General features: G+C 39.0%; 1 protein-coding gene across 2 annotated transcripts in view; it reads right to left on the bottom strand.

Moving 5' to 3' along the window:
- Nucleotides 1-8,452: 8,452 nt before the first annotated feature.
- Nucleotides 8,453-22,170, bottom strand: part of LOC131316840 (stromal processing peptidase, chloroplastic-like) — a 37,609-nt gene continuing 23,891 nt past the window's right edge. The window contains exons 16-25 of one of the 2 annotated variants that reach the window (XM_058346303.1): nucleotides 16,687-16,914; nucleotides 16,441-16,593; nucleotides 16,181-16,307; nucleotides 15,439-15,547; nucleotides 10,818-10,938; nucleotides 10,648-10,728; nucleotides 10,259-10,360; nucleotides 9,911-10,061; nucleotides 9,002-9,143; nucleotides 8,453-8,917 (exon numbers count right to left, since the gene is read on the bottom strand). In XM_058346303.1, the coding sequence (XP_058202286.1) occupies nucleotides 9,058-9,143; nucleotides 9,911-10,061; nucleotides 10,259-10,360; nucleotides 10,648-10,728; nucleotides 10,818-10,938; nucleotides 15,439-15,547; nucleotides 16,181-16,307; nucleotides 16,441-16,593; nucleotides 16,687-16,914 (1,158 nt within the window). In that variant the 3' untranslated portion in view covers nucleotides 8,453-8,917; nucleotides 9,002-9,057. Of the gene's footprint in view, nucleotides 8,918-9,001; nucleotides 9,144-9,910; nucleotides 10,062-10,258; nucleotides 10,361-10,647; nucleotides 10,729-10,817; nucleotides 10,939-15,310; nucleotides 15,548-16,180; nucleotides 16,308-16,440; nucleotides 16,594-16,686; nucleotides 16,915-22,170 lie in introns of those variants that run through there. The other variant, XM_058346304.1, reaches the window with a different exon arrangement.

Consider the following 22,170-nt stretch of genomic DNA (forward strand, 5'->3'; position numbering starts at 1 on the left):
GGCACTAGCTAGCAAGTGCCTTAGGCACGGGCAATTCCAATCGGGGTGCGTAGTGCCGTAGGCAAGGGCAAGCACTAGTACCCAGATAACCTACAAGTTTGCCAAAGTTAATCAAATATCTATCAGGTTTTTTAGTTGCAGGTGAAATGTGCATATGGACCACATACATGTTCTGTAAAGACAAAGTCACCTAATCATAAAGATCAAAACTCTATACCGACCATGGAAACCATAAACTCTGTTCAAATCAAAACACTCAAGTTACACGATATCTGTATTAGTACAAACCCACATGCCAAACAACAACATGAACTAAATAGAGTGTATGAACTAACAAAATCAAACACAGTGACCTAAACATGGACATAATACAACAAACTCACCAAAGTACTTTCTGTCAAACCTTCAATCAGGGTTCACACAACAATTTGGGCCAAAATTTGCATAAACAACTAAAAATTTGTCTCAATGGCCGAATACTACGAGTGTCTGTATGTATGTGTGTGTGTGAGAGAGAGAGAGAGAGAGAGAGAGAGAGAGAGAGAGAGCGAGCGAGAGGGGGGGGGGGGGTTTGGAGTGAGGTTTTCTTCGATTTTTAGAGGACATGCACACGCACAGCACACACAGGCAGGTAGGAAAGAGAGAGAGAGAGAGAGACCAATTGTGCAGAGGCCCTTTTGCTCATAGAGAGATGGAGAGAGAGAGAGTCGAGAGCGGATGAGAGCAGATAGGGACAGATTTGGGAGGGAATGAGTATTAGGGCTTTTTACTAATATATATATATATATATATATATATATATATATATATATATATATATATATATATATCGGGATGGTTCAAGGGACACCCAAAAAAATACCTAAAAAAACACCCCAAATCTCAATCTCATAGTTCCCGATCAAATTTTTATGATCCGAACCGTTCAATGTGTGCAGAATGTGATTTTAAGAGTGCCCGTGAGAAATTAGCAAAAAAAATGACCGGAAAATACTTTATTTGAGCAGTTTTTATTTGAATCGTTCAATAAAAAACTGTTCAAAACTATTCGGATCAAGCCCTTCCCGGTCATTTTTTTTGCCGATTTCTCACTGCTACCCTTAAAATCACGTTCTGATCACATTGAGCGGCTTAGATCCTAAAAATTTGATCGGGAACTATGAGGTGTTTTTTTAGGTGTTTTTTTGGGTGTCCCCGGAACCGCCCCGTATATATATATAGGGTTTAATTGTCAATTCGACTAGGCATACTATGTGTTGGTAAATATTTCCCCTCATGTCATGCGAGTGGTGATTTTGAGAGTAGAGACCATCAGTTGGTGATTAAAGCCAGTCCACACATCCTGCCGATAATTTTCCCATTGAGATTTGTTCTTACCCTTTTTCTACCCAAACCCAAAACTTGAGTAAAACCACTTGAAACTACCTCCAATGGCATACCCTTTTGCCTACCCATTTTGAGTTCTACCTTTTTCTTAGCCAAATGAGGGGAGACCCAAATCCATACCCATTTTTCTCAACACGTCTTTTCACTTTCTTAAGTACTAACAAATGTGCCATTTTGACTCAAATTTTGGTGGGAAAGCCTAAAAAACATTAGGATTGGGTAGGGAAAAAATGGTTATGGCATTGGAGAAGACATATCCAATAAAACTTTCAAATTTGGGTCAGAGCTGGAGATGGGTCTTCTTTTCTTTTCTTTCCCAATTAAGTAACATGGTTCTTCTTTTCTTTTCTTTCCTTACTCTTTCCACTATCTAAAGGGGCTGTAATAAGTGAATCAAATAATCTAGCCTCGAGAACGTGTGCCCGATTTCAAGCACTTAATGCCTTGTTTGGATTTAAACTTGAAAAAAAAAAATTCAACTCAAAAAACACTCATTACCCATACTTTCAATCATTACTCTCATTTCTCTCTCCTCTTTCCTCTCTCCAATCATTATTCTCATTTTTTTCTCTATCTCTCTCTACTCATTACTCTTATCTCCAATAATCACTCTATTTCTCTCTCCACTCATTACTTAGAAACAAAATCCAAAAATTTTCAAAAACTCATCCAAACAAGACATAAATGTTGTGCGCAGGGATCACCACGCAGACAACCCACATACTGATTTCAGAGGAAAAACTCAATTTATATATATACTCACACAATATATACAAACTTGAAAAACCCTCTCCGGGGAGAGCCACATTCCGGCTCACCGCCAGGGAGCCACAACCGGCTCCCCCACTCAGACCTCACCCTCTCCCTTACATCTCAGCTCACCACACCTAAACCTCTCAAATACAACACATATTTATAGGGAGAAAATAGGGGGAAACTTCCAAGAGCATTCAATGCTCTTTGCACGTGAGGATTTCCAGGAGATCTTAAGGTCAAGATTTGGCAGCCTAGTCTCCTTTGGCACCCTCAAAACCAGCTGCAATCTCAGCAGCCCATGTGGGAAAATCAACACTAAAAAATGAATAAACAACAGAAATGGCAAGGAAAACCCAATGTTGGGAATACCCATGAGTGAAAGCAATAGAATATAGGAGGAGGAGGAAGAAGATGAGGAGAAGGGGTTAGTGAGGGGGTTACCTCAGTGGAGAAGATAGGGATAGACGAATGGGTCTGGTGGTACTGAATCTAGACAAATGAGGTGGAATTATCGAATTCAATCGACTCCTTGAATATCCTATTCCTTCCTCTCTAGTTCCTAATCTAGAATTGGATGGGATAAAGCTTCTGATAAAGGGTGCCGACATCCTTTGAACACTACTCCCACACAAGCAACCTCTGAGACTGAAGACAGATCAGACTCTCTCTTCTCTCTCACTCTCTCTCTCTCTCTGGCATAAACAAGTAGGGACTAGGGACATTAGAAATGAGGTAGAGATGAGATTATTCAATGCCCCAGCGCCTGACTTATTTATGTTTTCGGCCCTAATGTATATGTTAAATGTCATTTTGCATTCCCAAATTATCAATTGCGCGAATTTGCTCGTTAATGTTTAGAATGTACATCAAATGGCTCATAGCTCATTCGGTGGTAATTTTGGCCATCAGAAAAAGGAGGCATTGTGGTAATTTTGAGGAACTGGCTGCTCTCCCATTACTCTCTCCCCAGTCCCCATCAACAACAATCGGGACCGTTCATGTTGTAAATCTCGTCAAGAACTTCAACCATACCAAAAAATCATCTTGATCAAATATCGTTTGATACTTGATCAGTACACCTTTATATTAAAAATATATATCGTTCACACTGGATTCGAACCCACTTATGTGTGTTTTCTCAATCTAAATGTGTGCCGATCAATTATTAAAAGGTTTTAAATCAAGATGATTTTGGGTGTGGTTGAAGTTCTCAACAAGATCTACAACATGAACGGTTTTCGGGCCCACAAATTACAAACTGGATGGGGACGGGAGAGAGAGTAATGGGAGAGGAGCCGTGTAACACCCCCAAATTCTGGGTACGTTAATAAGACTTTTTATTACAAAACAAGTAAGTCTGGCTCATTATTACATCTCAAAGTCTTACAAGAGTACTTTAAAACAAACAAGGAGGGAACTAGGGTTCCTAACTACTGCTTTGCTTCTTCCTCCATCCGGGCTAGCTCTTCGGCTCCGGAGGCCTCCAAGGTGTAGAGTTCACTCTGTTCATCTATGAGGTCTGACATATTATACCGGCGTCGCCACCAATATAATAGGTCAGGGTCACCAAAAAGGAAACACCGTGAGCTACAACGCTCAATAGAATAATCCAAACCCTCTAACCCTTAACTTACAAACAATACATCATAAAGTCAACAATTTCCACATAACACATGCTAATCTAGCCAAAATAATTAACAATGACAAATCCACATTCGATATTCAATCAACGTTGGTGTCCAAGAGTTATGAGTTTCTCCTACGCGACTCATCGTAGACCGTGTCACTATTTTCACATACCAATCATCATTTTCCAAAATCCTTTGTTTAACACACCCAACCTCGGTTCCGCCGTTCCGGGTTCCCGAGTATCCTCACAATGGTTCCGCCGTCCCGGGTTCCCATTGGCACACATTGCATTGGCTCCTCTCCACGGATAACCAAGCACACACCCAACCTCGGTTCTGCCGTTCCGGTCTCCCAAGTATCCTCACAATGGTTCCGCCGTCCCGGGTTCCCATTGGCACACAAAACACACACCACACAATGGGCTACCACGTCCGGCCACATTGCGGTTTTCAAAACATTTCACCCTTTTCAAAACACGCCTTTTCATAAACCACACCCTAGGTGTCATGTTTCTACTTTCTCGATTTCCATGTCTCGTTTTCATGCATTGACTCTGCGGTAGGACTTTTCACATACGACATCATTCATTGTAATCTTTTAATCTAGCAAGATCATCCAACTCAATATTATACCACAAGCAATTCATGTATGCATGCTCATAACCAACCTAAAGATCAAAATACGAATACTTCTAAACAAGCGATAAGTTTTAACCTTTCAAAAACCGTTCTTTCTTCCTTTGTGGGAAGTTCAAAACAACATATGTTTATTAGAAGTTAAAAGTTGATTATTCCAACATGCTCAAACTTCCATTTAGCGAAAATAAGTTTGTAAATTATCATGCATTTCAAACGTCATAGGTGAAAGATAACCATATATACTTAAAGAAAATGGTTAGGGACATTCTATGTATACTTGGAGATAGGGGATAAGGATAATCTACCTTGATCAGAAAACTAGTCGGGGCCGAATAAGCTAGTTGGAAAATCCTACGGGTGATGAAACTCTCAAATCTGGATCGAACTTTGGATGGTAGTAACTCGGTCAATCTTTAGTCGAATACGATGGTTCTTGGGTCTAACTTGAAGGTCTCGAAGTGCTCTACAACTTTTGTGAAAGAAGTTGATGTAAAAAACTAATCTAAGCAGGAGAAAAATGAGAGGGACAGTATGCTGTCTGGAAAACGAATTGGTTTCTAGAGAGAAGTGAGAGCAAATGAGTGAAGGTGTGAGTTGAAATGGCATGAGGGTGGCTCTATTTATAGCCAAAATTGGACTCCCTTTCTCTCTCTAAAGGCCGGCCCCTCTCTCTCTCTCCATAGCTTAATCTTTCACATGTCAAGCTTGATTGAAAGCTTGATGGGTTAGGCCATGGGGCTATCTAGGCTTGCATGGCTAGATTTTTATACCTTGGATTGGATTTTGGAAGATTTGGTGGAAGGAAGGATAGTTTGTACAAGATTTAGTCTTTAAACAAACATAGAAGGACAATGAGAGGATAGATTTTGGCTGGGAAGAAGATACACCCAAGGATTTGAAAAGATGATGAAGATCATGGTGGTACAACCCTATCTTTCTTTCTTCTCTCTCTCTCTCTCTCTCTCTCTCTCTCTCTCTCTCTCTCTCTCTCTCTCTCAAGTACACTATATATATATAATAATGGCCAATGGTACAAGTACTAGATTTTCAAAATCAAAATCCCAATAAAGAATTCTAATTAGACACATGTTTCTATTAAACTAATAGATATTGTACTTTTGGAAATCTATATCTATATATAATATTGTATATATGTACACATGTCTATATATACATAGGTACCAAGAATATATGGCTTAAGATTTCCCCGTTAAAATATAATAAAGTACTAGTACTTAAGTATTATTAAAGTACTTTAGAAATCTAGGGATTAAATTTACCCACATATTCTAATGCATAAAAGCACATGGAAAATCAACACTTAAATATTTAATAGGATTCTAGTACTTAGTAAGAAGATTAGAGCTATTACCCAATGGGTAATAGTTTCCCTAGCGGTTAATAACCAATGGGTAATGGGGAAAATGATAAAGAATGCATATTTGTCCTTTGTACATGGGAAAATACACCAATATAATACTATATCTTTGTACTAATCAAATATTCTAATGAATGGCCTATTGTCCAATAGACAAAGATTACCCTAACAATGGGTAATGGTCCAAAGGTAACTAAATGGATTGGTAGTTAGGTCTCTCTAACTAATTTGGTTAAAAGCTGACTATACTAGCCAAGAGATGAAATCTAAGTATGACGGATTAACAAAGATCAACGAGAAAATTAGTAAGCCAGTCAAGAGAAAATAAAGAATTTCAAATAAACAACGAGATTTTTATTCACTAAAAATCGGAGTTGTTACAAGCCGATTCCTTTTGCCTTTATGGTAATTTACATTTTTTGGTCCACAAACGTATGGGGCTAAATTAGTGTCATTTGTGGCCCGTAATGGAAACATTATGAATACGCAAGTAGATAAGGTTATTGATTTTGGCGCTCCAATTTTTAATAACAATACTTCATTATTTGTTTTTTAGTGTTTAAAATACACATGGCATGATCATTAATTTAGAAGACAAGTATTGGAGTTTGATTACCAAAACATGAAGCGCCAAAATCATTTCTCTATAGATACATCCCTCCTATTGCTTATAATCAACCCATTCTTCTCTTTCTACAAATGTCAACCACAGTTCAATGGGAAGATCACCTACAAAGAATGACATAGAGTGCCATCATTGTCACAAGAAAGGGCACATGAAGTGGGAATGCCTAAAACTCAAATACAAAGAGAAAATTCAAGAGAAATGTGGTGAAAAGAGGCAAAAAAACACAACTGCGATCACTTCTTATGGTGAACTTATGATTGTATGTGATGAAAGTTGTGTTAATTTGGTAACATAAGCCAAGAGACTAATCGGGCAATTGATTCTGGTGCTTCATTTCATGTCACTTCAAGAGCCGATTTCTTCACTTTTTACAATGAATGAGATTATGGATTTGTTCGTAATCTCAATTTGATCTCTACGGGAAAGCTAGATGATGAAGGCTACAACCACCATTTGGATGATGGAAAATAGAAGCTCACAAAGGGTTCTCTCTTGTGGTGGCTAAAGGAAACAAGACTTGCTCACTTTATAGAATGAAAGAGAAAATTAGCAAAGAGCGTTGTGAATACACTTAATGATGATTCTACAACTAAATTGTGGCACAGGAGGCTTGGCCACATGAGTGAAAAGAGGAAGCACGTTCTTGCCAAGAAAAAGCTCTTACCCAGTATGAAAGGTACACTTCTCAATACTTGTGTTTATTACTTGGCCGGTAAACAAAATAGAGTTGCATTTCATTTCAAATCTTTTTAAAGAAAATCTTTACATTTTGGACTTCGTGCATTTGGATGTTTTGTGGTCCCTTAAAAGTTTGATCTCATGGCGGTGTACTTTATTTTGTTACTTTAATTGATGACCATTCAAGAAATTATGGCTTACGTACATATTTAAAACTAAAGATCAAGTTTTAGATGTGTTTAAGCATTTTCATGAAAGTTGAAATGTGTTCGTGCCGATAATGGTGGTTAATATCTTGGACCATTTGATGAATATTATCATAGCCAACGCATTAAATATCAAAAGACTATCAAGAAAACTCCTCAACAAAATGGAGTGACTGAGAGAATGGACCGCACTATGGTGGAAAGAATGAGATGTATGCTTACAAATGCAAAATTGCTAAGAGTTTTTTTGGGCTGAGACAATGAGGCAGCGATTGACTTGATTAATTTGTCTCCTTCGGTTCCTTTGAATGGTGATGTGCCTGAAAATGTTTGGTCGAGAAAAGACGTCACTTATGATCATTTTTGGTTGTCAGGGTTCCCATTCCAAAAAATAGAAGGTCCAAACTTGATGACAGGTCAAAACAATGCATATTTCTTGGCCATGAGCATGGGGAATTTGGCTATAGATTGTGGAATCCGATGGACAAGAAAGTAATTCGAAGTAAGGATGTTGTCTTTTTTGAAGGTCAAACAATTGAAGATATTGGCAAGGATGAGCAACCGGAGAAAATTGCTTGCGATCTTATTGATTTGGAGCTAATTCCTACACCTACAACACATAGTGACAACAATGAAGAGGATGTTCAGTCGCCACATGAATATAGTGAAAAAGTTGATTTTCCCGACAATGGAGGTAGCAGTAGTGGTGTTGGAGAGAGAGTACTGGGAAAGGGCATGGGCATGGGCGCATGGTAGGAAAGGGCTAGGGTTTTCAAGTGGGTTGGGGTGACGACAATGGGGCAGAATGAGCAAGGCATTGACCATTTTTAGGAAGTACTTAAGAACGGGTGGCATTAACAGGCGAGTATAGAGTCTGAGCCATGAAGGTCACGAGGAGGTGCTGTGGTGAACAGTGAGTGACTAAGTGGGGTGACAATAGTTCATTTTTTGCATTAAGATTTTGGCTGATTATGGAACATTTGGCTTTCTAGAAAAAGTAAATACATTCTGTAGTAGCAGAGAAAAACTTGACGGTGTGAAACAAATTGCCCAACTTGCAAAAATTTACTAATTTGTTTTCCATTGAAACGAACTGGAATGCCTCTCACCCTCGCACCAACACTTACATGAGGCACAACTTAGAAAGGCTGTCTTTAGAACGACCCAACTACCCTTTATTTTGAAAAATAAACCATTGTACAGGTATACATAACGCCATCAAACATCAGCTATAAATAATAACACAGGCCTCTTCACTAATTTACCCTTAGACAACAAGAAATTAATAAACACAGACACGGAAAAAGAATGGGTAGTCTGGACATAATGAAGTAAAACATCACAGACTGAAAGGGTACGTAAAATATTAGAGACTGACAGGCAACTGAGCTCGCTCTTTCCAATAACAACCTTTGCGAAGGGGCAGTTATGGTAGCCTTCCATTGATGACTGATTGTTATGGCATAATAGCATTGCCATAGCGCGCCCAACAACCATTTCGAGTGCTGCAAGCCCATCAAAGCATCACCAATGCAACAAGGGATGCTTAGTGTATAATAACCCATCTAATTTTCTATTGCCCACCGGCAGGGAACCTCTGTGAACAATAGCACTGCACCTGCCAATCAATAATGTGAATTCCTTACAAATCTAGGAAACTTGGGAGCGAAATTAATCTCAGGGCAATGTATGAGAAACATACCTGTCATACCGGTCAATGTCTCTTTCAGCTCCAATCTGAAAATGGAACCAATATATTTACGTCGTTGGCCGTGTCATTGTCGATAAACCACGCCCCCCCAAAGGAAGAACACTGTGAAGGCCTTCAATTGATTCTTCCTCCACTAAGGAATTTGCACAATAGATAATCAATACATTGAAAACAAAATGTTAGTCCAGACAATAGTGAAGATCGAAGAAACTGACAGAATTTACGGTTAGCAGTTAAAATTCCAAGAATTGTGGGGCATCAGAAGACAAGATAAACCATGTAATCTAATGAGAGCATGATTAGTTTAGCAACTCTACAGTTGAAAGAATATCTATCACACTTTTTAATGGCATCCTACATTTCGTATATTCTTTTGTCAATCATTTATTTTCAGTGTAAGAAAAATGCTGCAGTGTATTAGCATGACATATTATGTGACATTCTACCCGTAAGTAACACCACCAAATTAGTAATACCATTTCTAAATACTACGTTGTAGTTTTCTCACCTAAAAAACCCATAAAAGTAGCTTTATCATTGATTACAACCTATATCAAATAATAATCGCCTTAAGATTCTAGCATAACAACCATGCTAGTTGTATAGCTCAAAAACATGTAAAATAACTGGTGGTTGATTTGTCTTATTGGTATCTCTATTTGACGAATTCATAGAAACCATCAATCACCCAAAGGGAACTTTCTTACGCACACTTGCTATGGCACCCCTAAACCAAAGTTTCTAGCTTTGTCCAAGGTCATAGATGAATCAATCTAGTCGCATCTTTTCTTTTCCCATTATTTGTTGTCCCATTTCCATTTTCGTCATATATAGAAAGCAATGATCCACAGACAACAAAGAAGGAAAACCAGACAACAGAACTGGGAAGATCTTCTTTACCGGCAATTTCTTCTCCAGCCTGAGCCCCAGCTACACCAATGCAAGAATACAAGGAACTTTCATCAATCTTCAACTGATCATAGGCAAGGTATAGGTCTCCGACTGTGGCAGCTTCATACAGCGAATTAAGATCTTTAATGCATGTTATGTCCTGGAAGTGAAAAAAGAATTCTGAGATATTAACACAAAATAATCAAACCTTCTTCCCTAAAATGAAAGGCTATTGTGGCACACGTGAAAGTAGACATAGTTCGGTCATCTACCCAAAACTAGTGTGTGTCAAAATAAAAAGAGAACAAGACTTCAAAAAAACACAAGGCTGAGCTTTTTGTTATTTTCCAAATTCACCTTCCTTGGGACAGAAGCAGCTTGCAAGTGAGCCAACAATCCTAGCCAATATGCGTTTGACTTGCTTTCAGCCTCATGTCTCATTAACAGGGTCCGTTTTGCCTGTTAATGTTGAAAACAAGTTTCATATATAAATTCTCAATGAGGTATTCAACCAGCAATAAGCAATGTTAACTCTTTATACTATAAATTTCAGATATCATTTCACTGGGCATGACCATGTGAGATTCCATGCTTTATTTTGATCAGACTAACATGACAAAACCAAACTTCGATATCATACTAAGTCCAATACCTTTTGGGAATCATTCTTAAATGGAAATCCCAATAAAGAGAAAAAACTAGGAATTAGATATAGCAATATATTCCAACTTTGGAAAGTAACAAACCCGGTCCAATTCTGTTGGGTCAATCTTGTTGCTATGCAAACCTCTGAGGACATTCTTGCAAGCATCAACAGCTTTATACACCTGAAAGTATTGTAATTACTGGTTAAGAACATAACCATAAATGAAAGAAAATCACAATTTCTAAAACGATCGGAACTAAAACTACACACCTTCCCTGGTGTTGATGTTACTGAGATGACATACCACCCAAGCTTCAGCCGATCAAACAGGTTCAATTCAAATGATACATCATATGTTAAACCAAGAGAATCCCTCACTGTTGTGAAAAGCCTGTAGAAAGGCCATAGAATACTTCAAATGTGCAGTATGATAACTAAATTGGGTTTGTATCGAACAGAAATTATGTGTATATGCCGAGCAAAAGAAGCTCATCTTTCAATACCAAGTTCGGGTTCATTAGATTTAAGAGGAGGAAGGAGGCTTTTGGTACGATTGAGGATCTCAATGGCGTTTTGATTAGAAATTTTAGAATGGTTGTGCAGTTTGAAAAGAACTGAAAAGATAATGTTTCTTGGAAGTCGTTAGTTGGGGGAAAGAAGGATAACAAGGCATCATCTCTTCATAGATGGCAACCTAAATCCGATGAGATATAGAGCAAACAGAGAGCTTCTTATAGTCCTACCTATGCAAATATTCAGCCTTGTTCTCCTAAGGGCTTTTTGGCGTTTTGTCCTTGTAAAATTTTTTCCCGTGTTTGTTAGTTTTGTGCCAAACTTTTGTGAATTATTGATTCGTCTCAACGAGAGGAATCGGAAAACCCAATTTTTTTACTTTTACCCAAATAATTTTGGAAATATCCAAGATAAAGCCCCAAAAGTAAAAATATTTGGGTAAAGTACTCTCGTCAAGAAGAATCAATGATCCACAAAAGTTTGGCATAAACTACCAAACGCAAAACTTATTTGAATAAGGACAAAACACCAAAAAGCCCCTAAAGCCCCTAGGAGAACAAGGAAAGGTGGTTCTAACGGTATGACTAAGTTGGTGGAAGCTAAGGAAGTGGGATTGGGATGGTTGCAAAAGAGCGCAGTTGGAAAATCAATCAATTTCTGTGACATGAATACGGTTCATGTCCTCTTCATTAGCAATGGTATTTGGGATGCTCAGATACGTCATATGGGTGGCCTCTTCAATACTCTTGAGTCTTTTGAATGATTTTCTTAAGGACGAAGATAAGCTGTTGCCAAAATGGTTCTCATCAGTGGAGGCATGGGATAATCAAAATATCAAATCTTCAAGGTGTGTTTGGATTTCTTGTTATGGTGTTCCTCTTAATGCTTGGTGCTCTTCTACTTTTATTAATATTGGAAAGTTGTGGGGTGATGTTATTAAACTTGATGAGTTAGCAGAGAAATCCATTACTTTCGATAAAGGGCGTATGTTTATCCTAATAGATTATCTTGACTGCATTAACGAGATTGTACATGTTAAGATTAATGGTACTTACCATCTATCCTGTCAAAGTAATTGAAGATCCCATGGCAGAAACATGTTGGGAAAAGCATGTGTTTACATCGATGAAGATAAAAGAAGGGGAATGATCATGTTGGGAAGGAGACCGTGGCTGCGACTGATCCTGGGGATGATGATTCGGTGGATTTTGATGTCAATGAAGCTCTAGAGGATGACATTGGTGGAGATTCTAGGGCAGAGTTGTTGGATGATGAATTGACAAATAAGCAAAATCTCTATGTGGAACTTGGTGGTGGTAATTGTGAGAACCCACATGGGCAAAGTAGTCCCACATCGGTGGGGAATAAAAGGGTAAAGTTGTTTATAAGGGATTCCGACCAATAACCTGAGGTTAACCTTTTGAGCCACGTGGTTAGGCTAAGGGTTAACAGGTCAGCTGGGGCGGGTAATTACAATCATAGTGATGAGTTGGCTTTGAAGGAGGCTAGTTCGCTCGTTGGCTCAGTTCTGAAGAGTGCTCCTCCTTCAAAATCTGAGAGCTAGTCTATCACAAGCCCTATTTCTCTTGTGCAGAAGGATTCAATGGAAGGAGTTTCTATGACTCCTTTTGGAAGTAACGTAAAGGTTGGGGAACAAGTATTAACTTGGTAGCTCAAGAGCCCGTACTGGGGCACATCATTATGAGAAAGCAATTCGAAAATTGGAAAGGAGGCTAAAAGATCGCAAAGGAAGATTAGAAAGAAGAAACTCATCACTGAGTTTGGGTTAAAGGCAGTTAAGTTGAAAAATAAGGATAAGGTGGTATCTTTGTCTTCTCTATCATCTCATGACATTCGTAACAGAAATTCCACTTTAATTATGCAAGCTCGTAAATGGATGGATACAGATGCTTTGTTGGGTGCAAAGTACAATGAGAATGAGAATTTCATGTTAAGGATATATATTGAAATGGAGGAGGGTGAAATAACTGATAAGGAGGTCGGTGATTTTGATGATGTGGAGGAAGGTGCCTTCATCTCGTTGGAGCTCTAAGGTGGTGTTCCGCTTTCCCCCTTAAAAATAAGTACTTATTTACAATTTTCAAGCATAAAAATAATAGGCTAACTAAAATCAAAAAATATGCAATATGGATCTTGTTTGCTAGATCTCGACGAGATCTATCAAACCCTGCAAAAAAAAATTGAAAAATTATTTTTGTAAGCCTATTATTTTTAAGCTTGAAAATAGGTCCTTAGTACCTATTTGAGAATCTGGAACAGGCTCTAACTCTTTTGTATCTCTGTTTGCCTGTTTTATGGAGTTATCTAAGGTTTAGTGTGGGTGCTCTTCTGATCAAATGGCCTGGTTGGTGTTTTTTGTCTCCTCTTGTTGCGTGGCGATTTGGGCTAGTGATCCCTTGATGTTGTTTTCTGCTTGTTCCTATTGCTGATTTTTTTATGTCTGAAGGGTGTTTTTGAGGGGGGTGTTTGCTCGGCTGTTTTGCTTCTTTTTGGAGGATCTTTCTATGCTAGTTTTTGTGCTTTGATTCAGCTGTTTGGGAGGTTTTGTTGCTGGTTCTGGTGCTTTGGTTGGCGCCTTGCCTTCCTTGGTTGTAGGGTCTCAGGTGGCGACTACCGTTGTGTCCTAGGCCCGTTTAAATTCTTTTTGCCAATCAAAAAAAAAAATTACTAGCAAACAAGTAGACTCCAAGCTTTGCCTTGGTCATGCCCATAACTAACAGACGACAGCAAATTAAAATCTTAAAACCACAAATCTATGGAAACTGTCTCCAAGATTGAACTGTTTTATTACTGAATAATAAGACATTGCTGGTTTCCTCATGTCAATAACTTTGAAACTGCGCTTCTTCTTTTTCCCACCTCAGTCTAAATTAAACATAATACCTCCATCTACTAACTCTATTAGTCCCAACAACCACGTATCTTAATGGACAGTCTGGTCTCCTTTTCAACCATAACTAGAATAACTTTCATGTCCTTTACTCTCAATCTAAAATCAAAGTAAGTTCCTCTGCTTCTTACAGGTTTCTGTCCATGCCAAAATGCTAAAAGTCTCAAATGAAAAAACCTTTGTCCAAATTACAAGAAGGTTTTGTCCCATGGATACATTCCTTAGATGGCTCTATTAAAAAGACCATATCTTAGTTGATTCCCAGGCGAATTTCGTTATTTCTAAAAGTCCCAACCATGACATCCTAGACCTTCCTCTACTCCTAAAGGACCCCCGTGTGGATCAAGTCTAAGTTGCAGTTGTTGTCCACAGCAAAATCCATATCAAATGACTTCCTCACATGTTGTGCCGCTTCTAACATCCCCACAATGCATTCACTCTTATGATGATGTTTAGTATGGTATGTGCAACAAACGTTGTTACCACTGTCCACCACCAAAAAGTTTTCTTGCTGGTATTAAGCTCCATTTGTAAGTCTCTTTTATTTAACTTCACCCCTATCTGATTTCCTCCTACACCAACACCTTTGAGCCCTCATCCTTTGTACAATTAATAAGGGAGGTTGGTATACATTTTTCATAAATTGAGGAATGTTATCATTATTTACCAATATGCAACAAAAACAAAAAACCACCGACATGACCAGTAAAAAGAAATCTGCAACTAGAACCCCACTGACATTATCAACAATTCCAAGAGCCACCAATAGACCAGTAGACATGGCAATTAAAACCTTTTACTTTCTATACTAGCAGCTTTAAATTTTAAGACCCTTTTTAAATATTTTTTCTCCTTTCTTAAAAGAATATAGTACTATTGTACTAGATTCTGAGGATTTTATCGCTGATAGAGCATAATTAAAGACAGAATTTCGAAGACATTTTTGTCCGCTGATATTCCAATGCAAATTATGCATTTCCAGCCTTGGGTTGAGTCGGAAATTAAAGGAGTCCACAAGATAATGAAGTACAAAAACTAGAACATTCTAAAAAAAGAGAGTACAAAATCAAGAGGAAAGTAGCAGAGGCCAAGGGTATATCGTTACTTAATAATGTTATTTTGCTGCAATGAGTCATCGGTCCGTAACAAATAATAGCCAATTTATTATGTATAAAATCATAGCTAGTTAATTACATCATAGGAGTAAGCAACAAACTAATGAAAGATACCAAGAGAAACCATATTATTCCAATGACTCAAATGATTTGTATTATCTGAAGAAGATAATTAAATGTCGTTATCGAAGACAAACTTGGAAGTGACTGAGAAAAACGCATACCTAGTGATTTGGGGCGGTGTAGTTGAGAGATTGATGCATCATGCCATACATAGAAATGGAAGGAAAAGATATTAAATGGATTTTCTCTCATGTTTAAAAGCTAAATGCAGTATTGAACATAGAAATACCTTGAATTTATTATTTCAGCCAACAAGCCCAATGTAATGGCAAAGAAGAGTGGATGACTGCGAAATCTTCCTTGCGGTTTGTTTTGTGCCTCAGATTTTGATTGGTCATCTGCAAATCAAATTTCCAAGTTTCTTACCTAAACTGGCTTATTGAAGATATACTTTCAATCCAATAACCTGCTAGAACTACATAGTGGTGAAACCTAAAGTTCTGCAAACCACAACATATGGCCACAAAGTAGAATTGTGTGATAAAAGTGCAGACTAAAAAATTGAATACACAGAGCACTTCTTGACATTGTCCATCTAATACTGTTTTCCAACATTTTTTTCTTTAATTAAATGCACTCAATTCCAATAGTAATTTTTCTCTATTTATAGAGGAACCATTAGGAAGTTTCAGAATTTCAAGAAGAAGTTTAATAAACTAATATACGTTGCAAAACAGTATCCACTTATACACATACCCAAGTGGGTTGATCTCTTTTGCTTTTTCTGTATTCGGATATCTTTTTTCAAGAACAACCTAGGAACTATGTTTTTTGTTGATCTACCATATCGGGAGGGGTAGGTGTTGCACTAACATGCTTCGCAGTTGAGACTTGATGAAAGGGAAAACTGAACAAAAACTGCCTGCAGTTCTACGAGAATTGGGAGGGACACCCACCATTTCAAGTCGACACAAAAAGAATAAGATGCCAATAACAAAATAAAATTATCACTTTATATGGAAAAGTCTCACCATTGTCAGCTGACATATTCCCAAGGGATTCGAAAAGGTCAATGCCTTCGGAAGTTAAGCCCCAGCGGTTTGGAGCTGGGCCTGCAATTAATGCACATGCTCTCTCTTCAGTGTCCTTCAAGAAAACCTGTCCAGCAGCAACTTAACAATGAGAGACATACATTGGACGAAACCGCCAAGTTATTAAACCTTTGAGAGGCAGTATAAAACTCCCTATTTCGAAAGTACTATGAAAAAGATAGACTAGCATCACTTCTCACTTGTTGAAACTGCAGATCATGTGGATATGGTCGATATGTGATTGGGCTATATTCATTAGTCATCTTCAAATCTCCTGTTGCACTAACTGTGCCCAGGTAATCAAGTATACAGGTCTCTATATCCTCCTCTGAGAAGTCCCCGACAATGCTTACCTGATGCAAAAATTGGCATATTGAGATGAACAAAAAATACTGTCTTTTGGATGTGATAATCCTTGCAATATCAAATAGAAAAGAATTACACACCTCCATATTATTAGTGACAAATTGATTCATCACTGCACCTCTTACAGATTCCAATGTTAAGTTCTCCAACGATTTTGGTGTAGGCTCTACAAAACGCTCATCTCCATTCAACATTGCTATAAGAAGCTTGTGAGCGATTGACCGCTCTAAGCTTTTGGGAATGGAGCGATAATACGACAAATATAACTGTCTCGCACGATCAAATGCATCTTCAAGCCATACACTATGCTGCATGTCAGCAACAATGATTGAGCAATTGATGGAACATAAATCATAGTACTCACAACTAAACAAGTTTGCATAGAAAGACTAGGAAGATAAAAATCATCTAATCCTAACATATGGCATATAAATAGGTAGAGCTTATTTTGATGTCCTCAATCATGGGTTTTTTGAGCACAATACACGGACCAATCTTCAAGTATGGTGCGATTGAGCAAATGTCTCTGATGATTGCTGCATGAACAAAAACATATACACACATACACAGACATATATATGTACATAAAGGCAGCCCAAATGGGCATGATCTCTACCTGGAAAGTATTATGTGAAAAATAATTAGTTGCACGACATGGGAGAAGGTGCTGGAGCGAATGCGGGGAAGTGAGAAAATATAGAACTATATGTGCATACAGAAAAAAATCTACATATAAACACATACCTGTGTACAACTAAGATATAGATTCTCTAAAATATATTATCTGTGTCAAATTCAGCATTGTTGATTAGTATTTGGTGTCAAATACAAATGTCTTTGCGCAAATGTAAATCAATATTATCACTATATTAAAAAGAAAATACTAGAGCAACTTTCAGTTATTGTTTTCATTTTTGTGTTGTTGCTTCATAAATTTTCTTGCTTGGTAGCTTTTCTTTGAGCTCCATATAGTTTCTCACTTGAGAGGTTCTATCCTAGTTGAAAATGTGCCCCTTCCTCAACAAGGCTGAAGTTCCTAGAAGGTTTTGACATGGGACCGGACACAAAAATGAGAATCTGCAAGGATCAAAACCCTCTGAGATAAAAGAAGTATAAAATAACTAAGTTCATGAAAACCAGAGACAACTGCCACTATCCATCCGAAGACAACCTTAGGGCACATTATTAGGAGTGGATGCAGCTAAAGCCTGGTCCCATTGGTGGGCCACCATGCAGCTAAACCCTAGTCCCATGGCGGGCACCATCTCACTTTTCCCTAAACACACTGGTACCCTTTTGAAATAATAGTACATATCATTTACTCTCTTGAAAGCCTTGTTAGAATAGAGTTGGACTTAGTCCCACATTGGTTGCTTATGTTATGTAACTAGTCGCCACATAATATAAATAAAGCTCACATGTGTTAGGGTTAGTTAACACCCTATACACTTTTCCTTTCTTTCTCTCACAACATGGTATCAAAGCGGGATCTTAATCTTAATCCTAAACCACCACAACAATCCTAAACCACCGTAGCCTTTGTACATAATCCCTACAATCTTAGCCTAAACCCTAGTCTCTGTACATAAAATCACAATCCTAATCTTAGCCTCTGCCTTAACCCTAATCATTAGTTCACAGGACTGTTCACCGTCGGTACTGTTCACCGATTACTGTTCATCGTCGGCACTGTTCACCGATACTGTTCATCGTCTTCACTGTTCCCGATTACTGTTCACCGTCGTACTGTTCATCGCGCACTGTTCATCATTGTTGGGTATTATTCCGTTACTCTTATGCACTGATTGTTCTAGTAATTTTGGATTTTTTGGTCAATCTACGGTTTATCCTCTCCAATAGATGGTAGTTTGGGTATGTTGAAGTCTGATTTCAATTGTTAGATTGTGTTGAGTTATTTGGTCTATGTTGGCATATGAGCTCTTGGTTGTTGCTTGATATTGGGATTATGTTGTTCGGTGGCTACTTTGGTTTTGTTGGATGCATGCGGTGTCGTGCCCTTGGTCGTTAGCCGGTCAATCAGTTCCTTATTTCTTGTTTATTGGCCGTTTGTTAGTGGAGTATTTGGTTGGTTGATCTATCGGTAGTTGACTAGTTGCCTCTCATTGTACGGTGATATGTTTGCAATGAAATCTGGTTCTGATTTTACTTCCGCTGATTCTGGTGATTTTGGTTCTTCATTTAGCCGTGATTATGGGTACAGTGGTCGTTTTGACCAAGTTTCTGGTGGTCATGGTTTTGGTCGTTGTGGATTTAGTCGTACAGGTCACATGTCAAGGAGAGGTGGCCATAGTCGAGGCCATGGTTATAGACTTTGTACTTATTGTGGGGGAACTAATCATACGGTGGACCACTGCTATGACCTACATGGTTTTTCTCAGGCTCATCGGGTTACTTCTCCCAAGGATATTAGGCAAGCTGCACGCTCCACTGCTATGGTGACTATTTCTATGGAGGAGTACCAACGCCTTGTGTCACTTCAGACAAGTTCCTCCATTGCTACGCTATCTCAGACAGGTTCTTCTAGTGCTTGTATTGCAACTTCTCATTTTTCTGTTCCTTGGGTTATTGATTCTGGTGCATCTGATCATATGACTGGTAATTCTACTATTCTTTCTGGCCATCAGTCTATTGATAAACCATCTCGTGTTACCTTAGCAGATGGTTCTACCACTGATATTACTGGTTTGGGTTCGGTTTCTGTTACTTCTTCTTTGACTTTGGATTCAGTATTGCACGTTCCTCGTTTTCCATTAAATCTTATGTCTGTTAGTAAACTTACTAAATCTTTAAATTGCTCTGTCACATTTATTCCTCATGGTTGTGTGTTTCAGGATCTCAAGACGGGGCGAAAAATTGGTGGTGGTACTGAGCGTGGTGGTTTATATTACTTTACTGACAATGTTCACCCTAGTTCTGTTGCCTTTCAGTCTTCTGTGTCACCCTATCAACATCATTGTCGACTTGGTCATCCATCCCTTCAGAATCTTAAACGGCTGGTACCTTCATGTAGCCGTGTTGATGCTTTGCCTTGTGAAGTCTGTGAGTTTAGTAAACATCATAGAGTGTCTTTTTATCCTAGGGTTGAGAGTCGCGTAACCCGTCCTTTTCACTTAGTTCATTCTGATATTTGGGGTCCAATGCGTGTTCCTAATGTTTTTGGCTTTCAGTATTATGCTATTTTTGTCGATGATTATTCTCGTGTTACGTATCTTTATCTCATGAAAGAGCGGTCAGAGTTGTCTTCTATCTTTAAGTCATTTTATATGGAAATCAAAACTCAATTTGATACTTGCATTCGTATATTTCGTTCTGACAATGCAGGTGAATATTTTCATAATTCTCTTTCTAAGTTTTTTGATGACCATGGTATAATTCACCAATCTTCTTGCGCTCGAACTCCACAACAAAATGGAGTTGCCGAACGCAAGATTAGGCATTTATCAGAGGTTATGCGTGCTCTATTATTTCAAATGCAAGTTCCTAAGTCTTACTGGAGTTATGCTATTCTTACAGCATGTTACTTGATCAATCGTATGCCATCTAGCGTTCTAGGTGGTCAGATACCCCATACCGTTTTATTTCCTGGTCGCCCTCTCCACTCATTACCCTTACGAGTGTTCGGGTGCACCTGTTATGTTCATGCTCTGGATCCTGACCGGGACAAACTTGATCCACGGTCAATTCGGTGTATTTTTCTGGGGTACTCACGCACTCAGAAAGGGTATAAATGTTACTCACCATCTCTTCGTCGTCATTTTGTTTGTGCTGATGTCACATTTAATGAGTCATTGCCCTTTTACTCGGGTCACAGTACTCCAGTTGACCTTCCTGAGTCTGAGTCTGTGTTTCCTATTTGTGTACCATCTGGTCCTCCCTTGCAGGTGTATGTTCGTCGGCAACAAGTATTAACAGCCCCACAAGTACCAGCCACCACGCCTCCTCCGTCCCAAGATCCGGTTGCACCTTCACCTCCACCTCCACCCTCACCTCCACCTCCACCTCCACCTCCGCCATCACCTAGTCTTCCTATAGCTCTTCGCAAAGGTATTCGGTCTTGCACATCTCATCCTATTGTTCAGTTTGTTTCCTATGATCATCTGTCTCCGTCCCTTCGTGCTTTTACTACTTCTATTTCGTCCATTTTTGTTCCTAACACTGTTCAGGAGGCCTTATCTGTTTCTGAGTGGCGGACAGCTATGGAGGCTGAGATGTCTGCTCTTCATGACAATGGCACTTGGGAGTTGGTTTCTCTTCCACCAGGAAAGTCTACTGTTGGATGTCGATGGGTATTTACCGTCAAGTATAATCCAGATGGCACAGTAGAACGGTACAAGGCCCGTCTTGTGGCCAAAGGCTATACCCAGACGTATGGCGTTGATTATGCTGAGACTTTCTCTCCGGTGGCCAAGATTAACTCTATTCGCATTCTTATTTCTATGGCTGCCAATCTTGGTTGGCCCTTGTTTCAGTTGGACGTTAAGAATGCATTTCTACATGGTGACCTGCTCGAGGAGGTTTATATGGAGCAACCTCCTGGGTTTGTTGCTCAGGGGGAGCGTTCTCAGGTGTGTCTCCTTCGCAAAGCCCTCTATGGTCTTAAGCAGTCCCCTCGAGCTTGGTTTGGCAGGTTTAGTGATGCTGTGTTGCAGTTTGGTATGCGTCGCTCTCATTCTGATCATTCTGTCTTCTCTATTCAGTCAGATCGGGGAAGAGTAGTGTTGATTGTGTATGTGGATGATATCATTATTACTGGGGATGATCAGAAAGGTATTGATGAGCTGAAACAGTTCTTACAGCGTCAGTTTCACACCAAAGATTTGGGTAAGCTACGATATTTCTTGGGTATTGAGGTAGCAAGATCCAAGGAAGGGATCAGTTTATCTCAAAGAAAGTATACGCTAGATATTCTATAGGAGACTGGTTTATTAGGAGCAAAGCCTGCGGAGACTCCTATGGATCCAAACGTCAAATTGTGTATTGATCAGGGGGAGATATTTCCTCATCCAGACCGTTATCGTCGCTTGGTAGGCAAGCTGAATTATCTCACCAATACACGGCCTGATATCTCATTTGCTGTCAGTATGGTAAGTCAGTTCATGTCAGCTCCTCGTTTTCCACATTGGGACGCTTGTCTTCGTATTGTGAAGTATCTCAAGGCTCATCCTGGACGTGGCTTGTTTTATCGTTCAAATGGTCATTTGCGTGTCGAAGCCTTTACCGACGCTGATTGGGCAGGATCACCATCTGATAGACGGTCCACAACTGGGTACTGTACTTTTGTTGGTGGAAATTTAGTTACCTGGAAGAGCAAGAAACAAACTGTGGTTGCTCGTTCCAGTGCTGAAGCAGAGTATCGTGCCATGGCTCATACTACATGCGAGATTGTATGGTTGAGAGCTTTGCTCGAGGAGTTGGGGCTTGGTGTACAGTTACCTATTCCTATGTATTGTGATAATCAGGCAGCAATACATATCGCTTCGAATCCGGTATTTCATGAGAGAACCAAACACATCGAGGTAGATTGTCATATTGTTCGGGAGAAG

Source organism: Rhododendron vialii, chromosome 2a (assembly GCF_030253575.1).
Source record: "Rhododendron vialii isolate Sample 1 chromosome 2a, ASM3025357v1".
Lineage (NCBI taxonomy): Eukaryota > Viridiplantae > Streptophyta > Magnoliopsida > Ericales > Ericaceae > Rhododendron > Rhododendron vialii.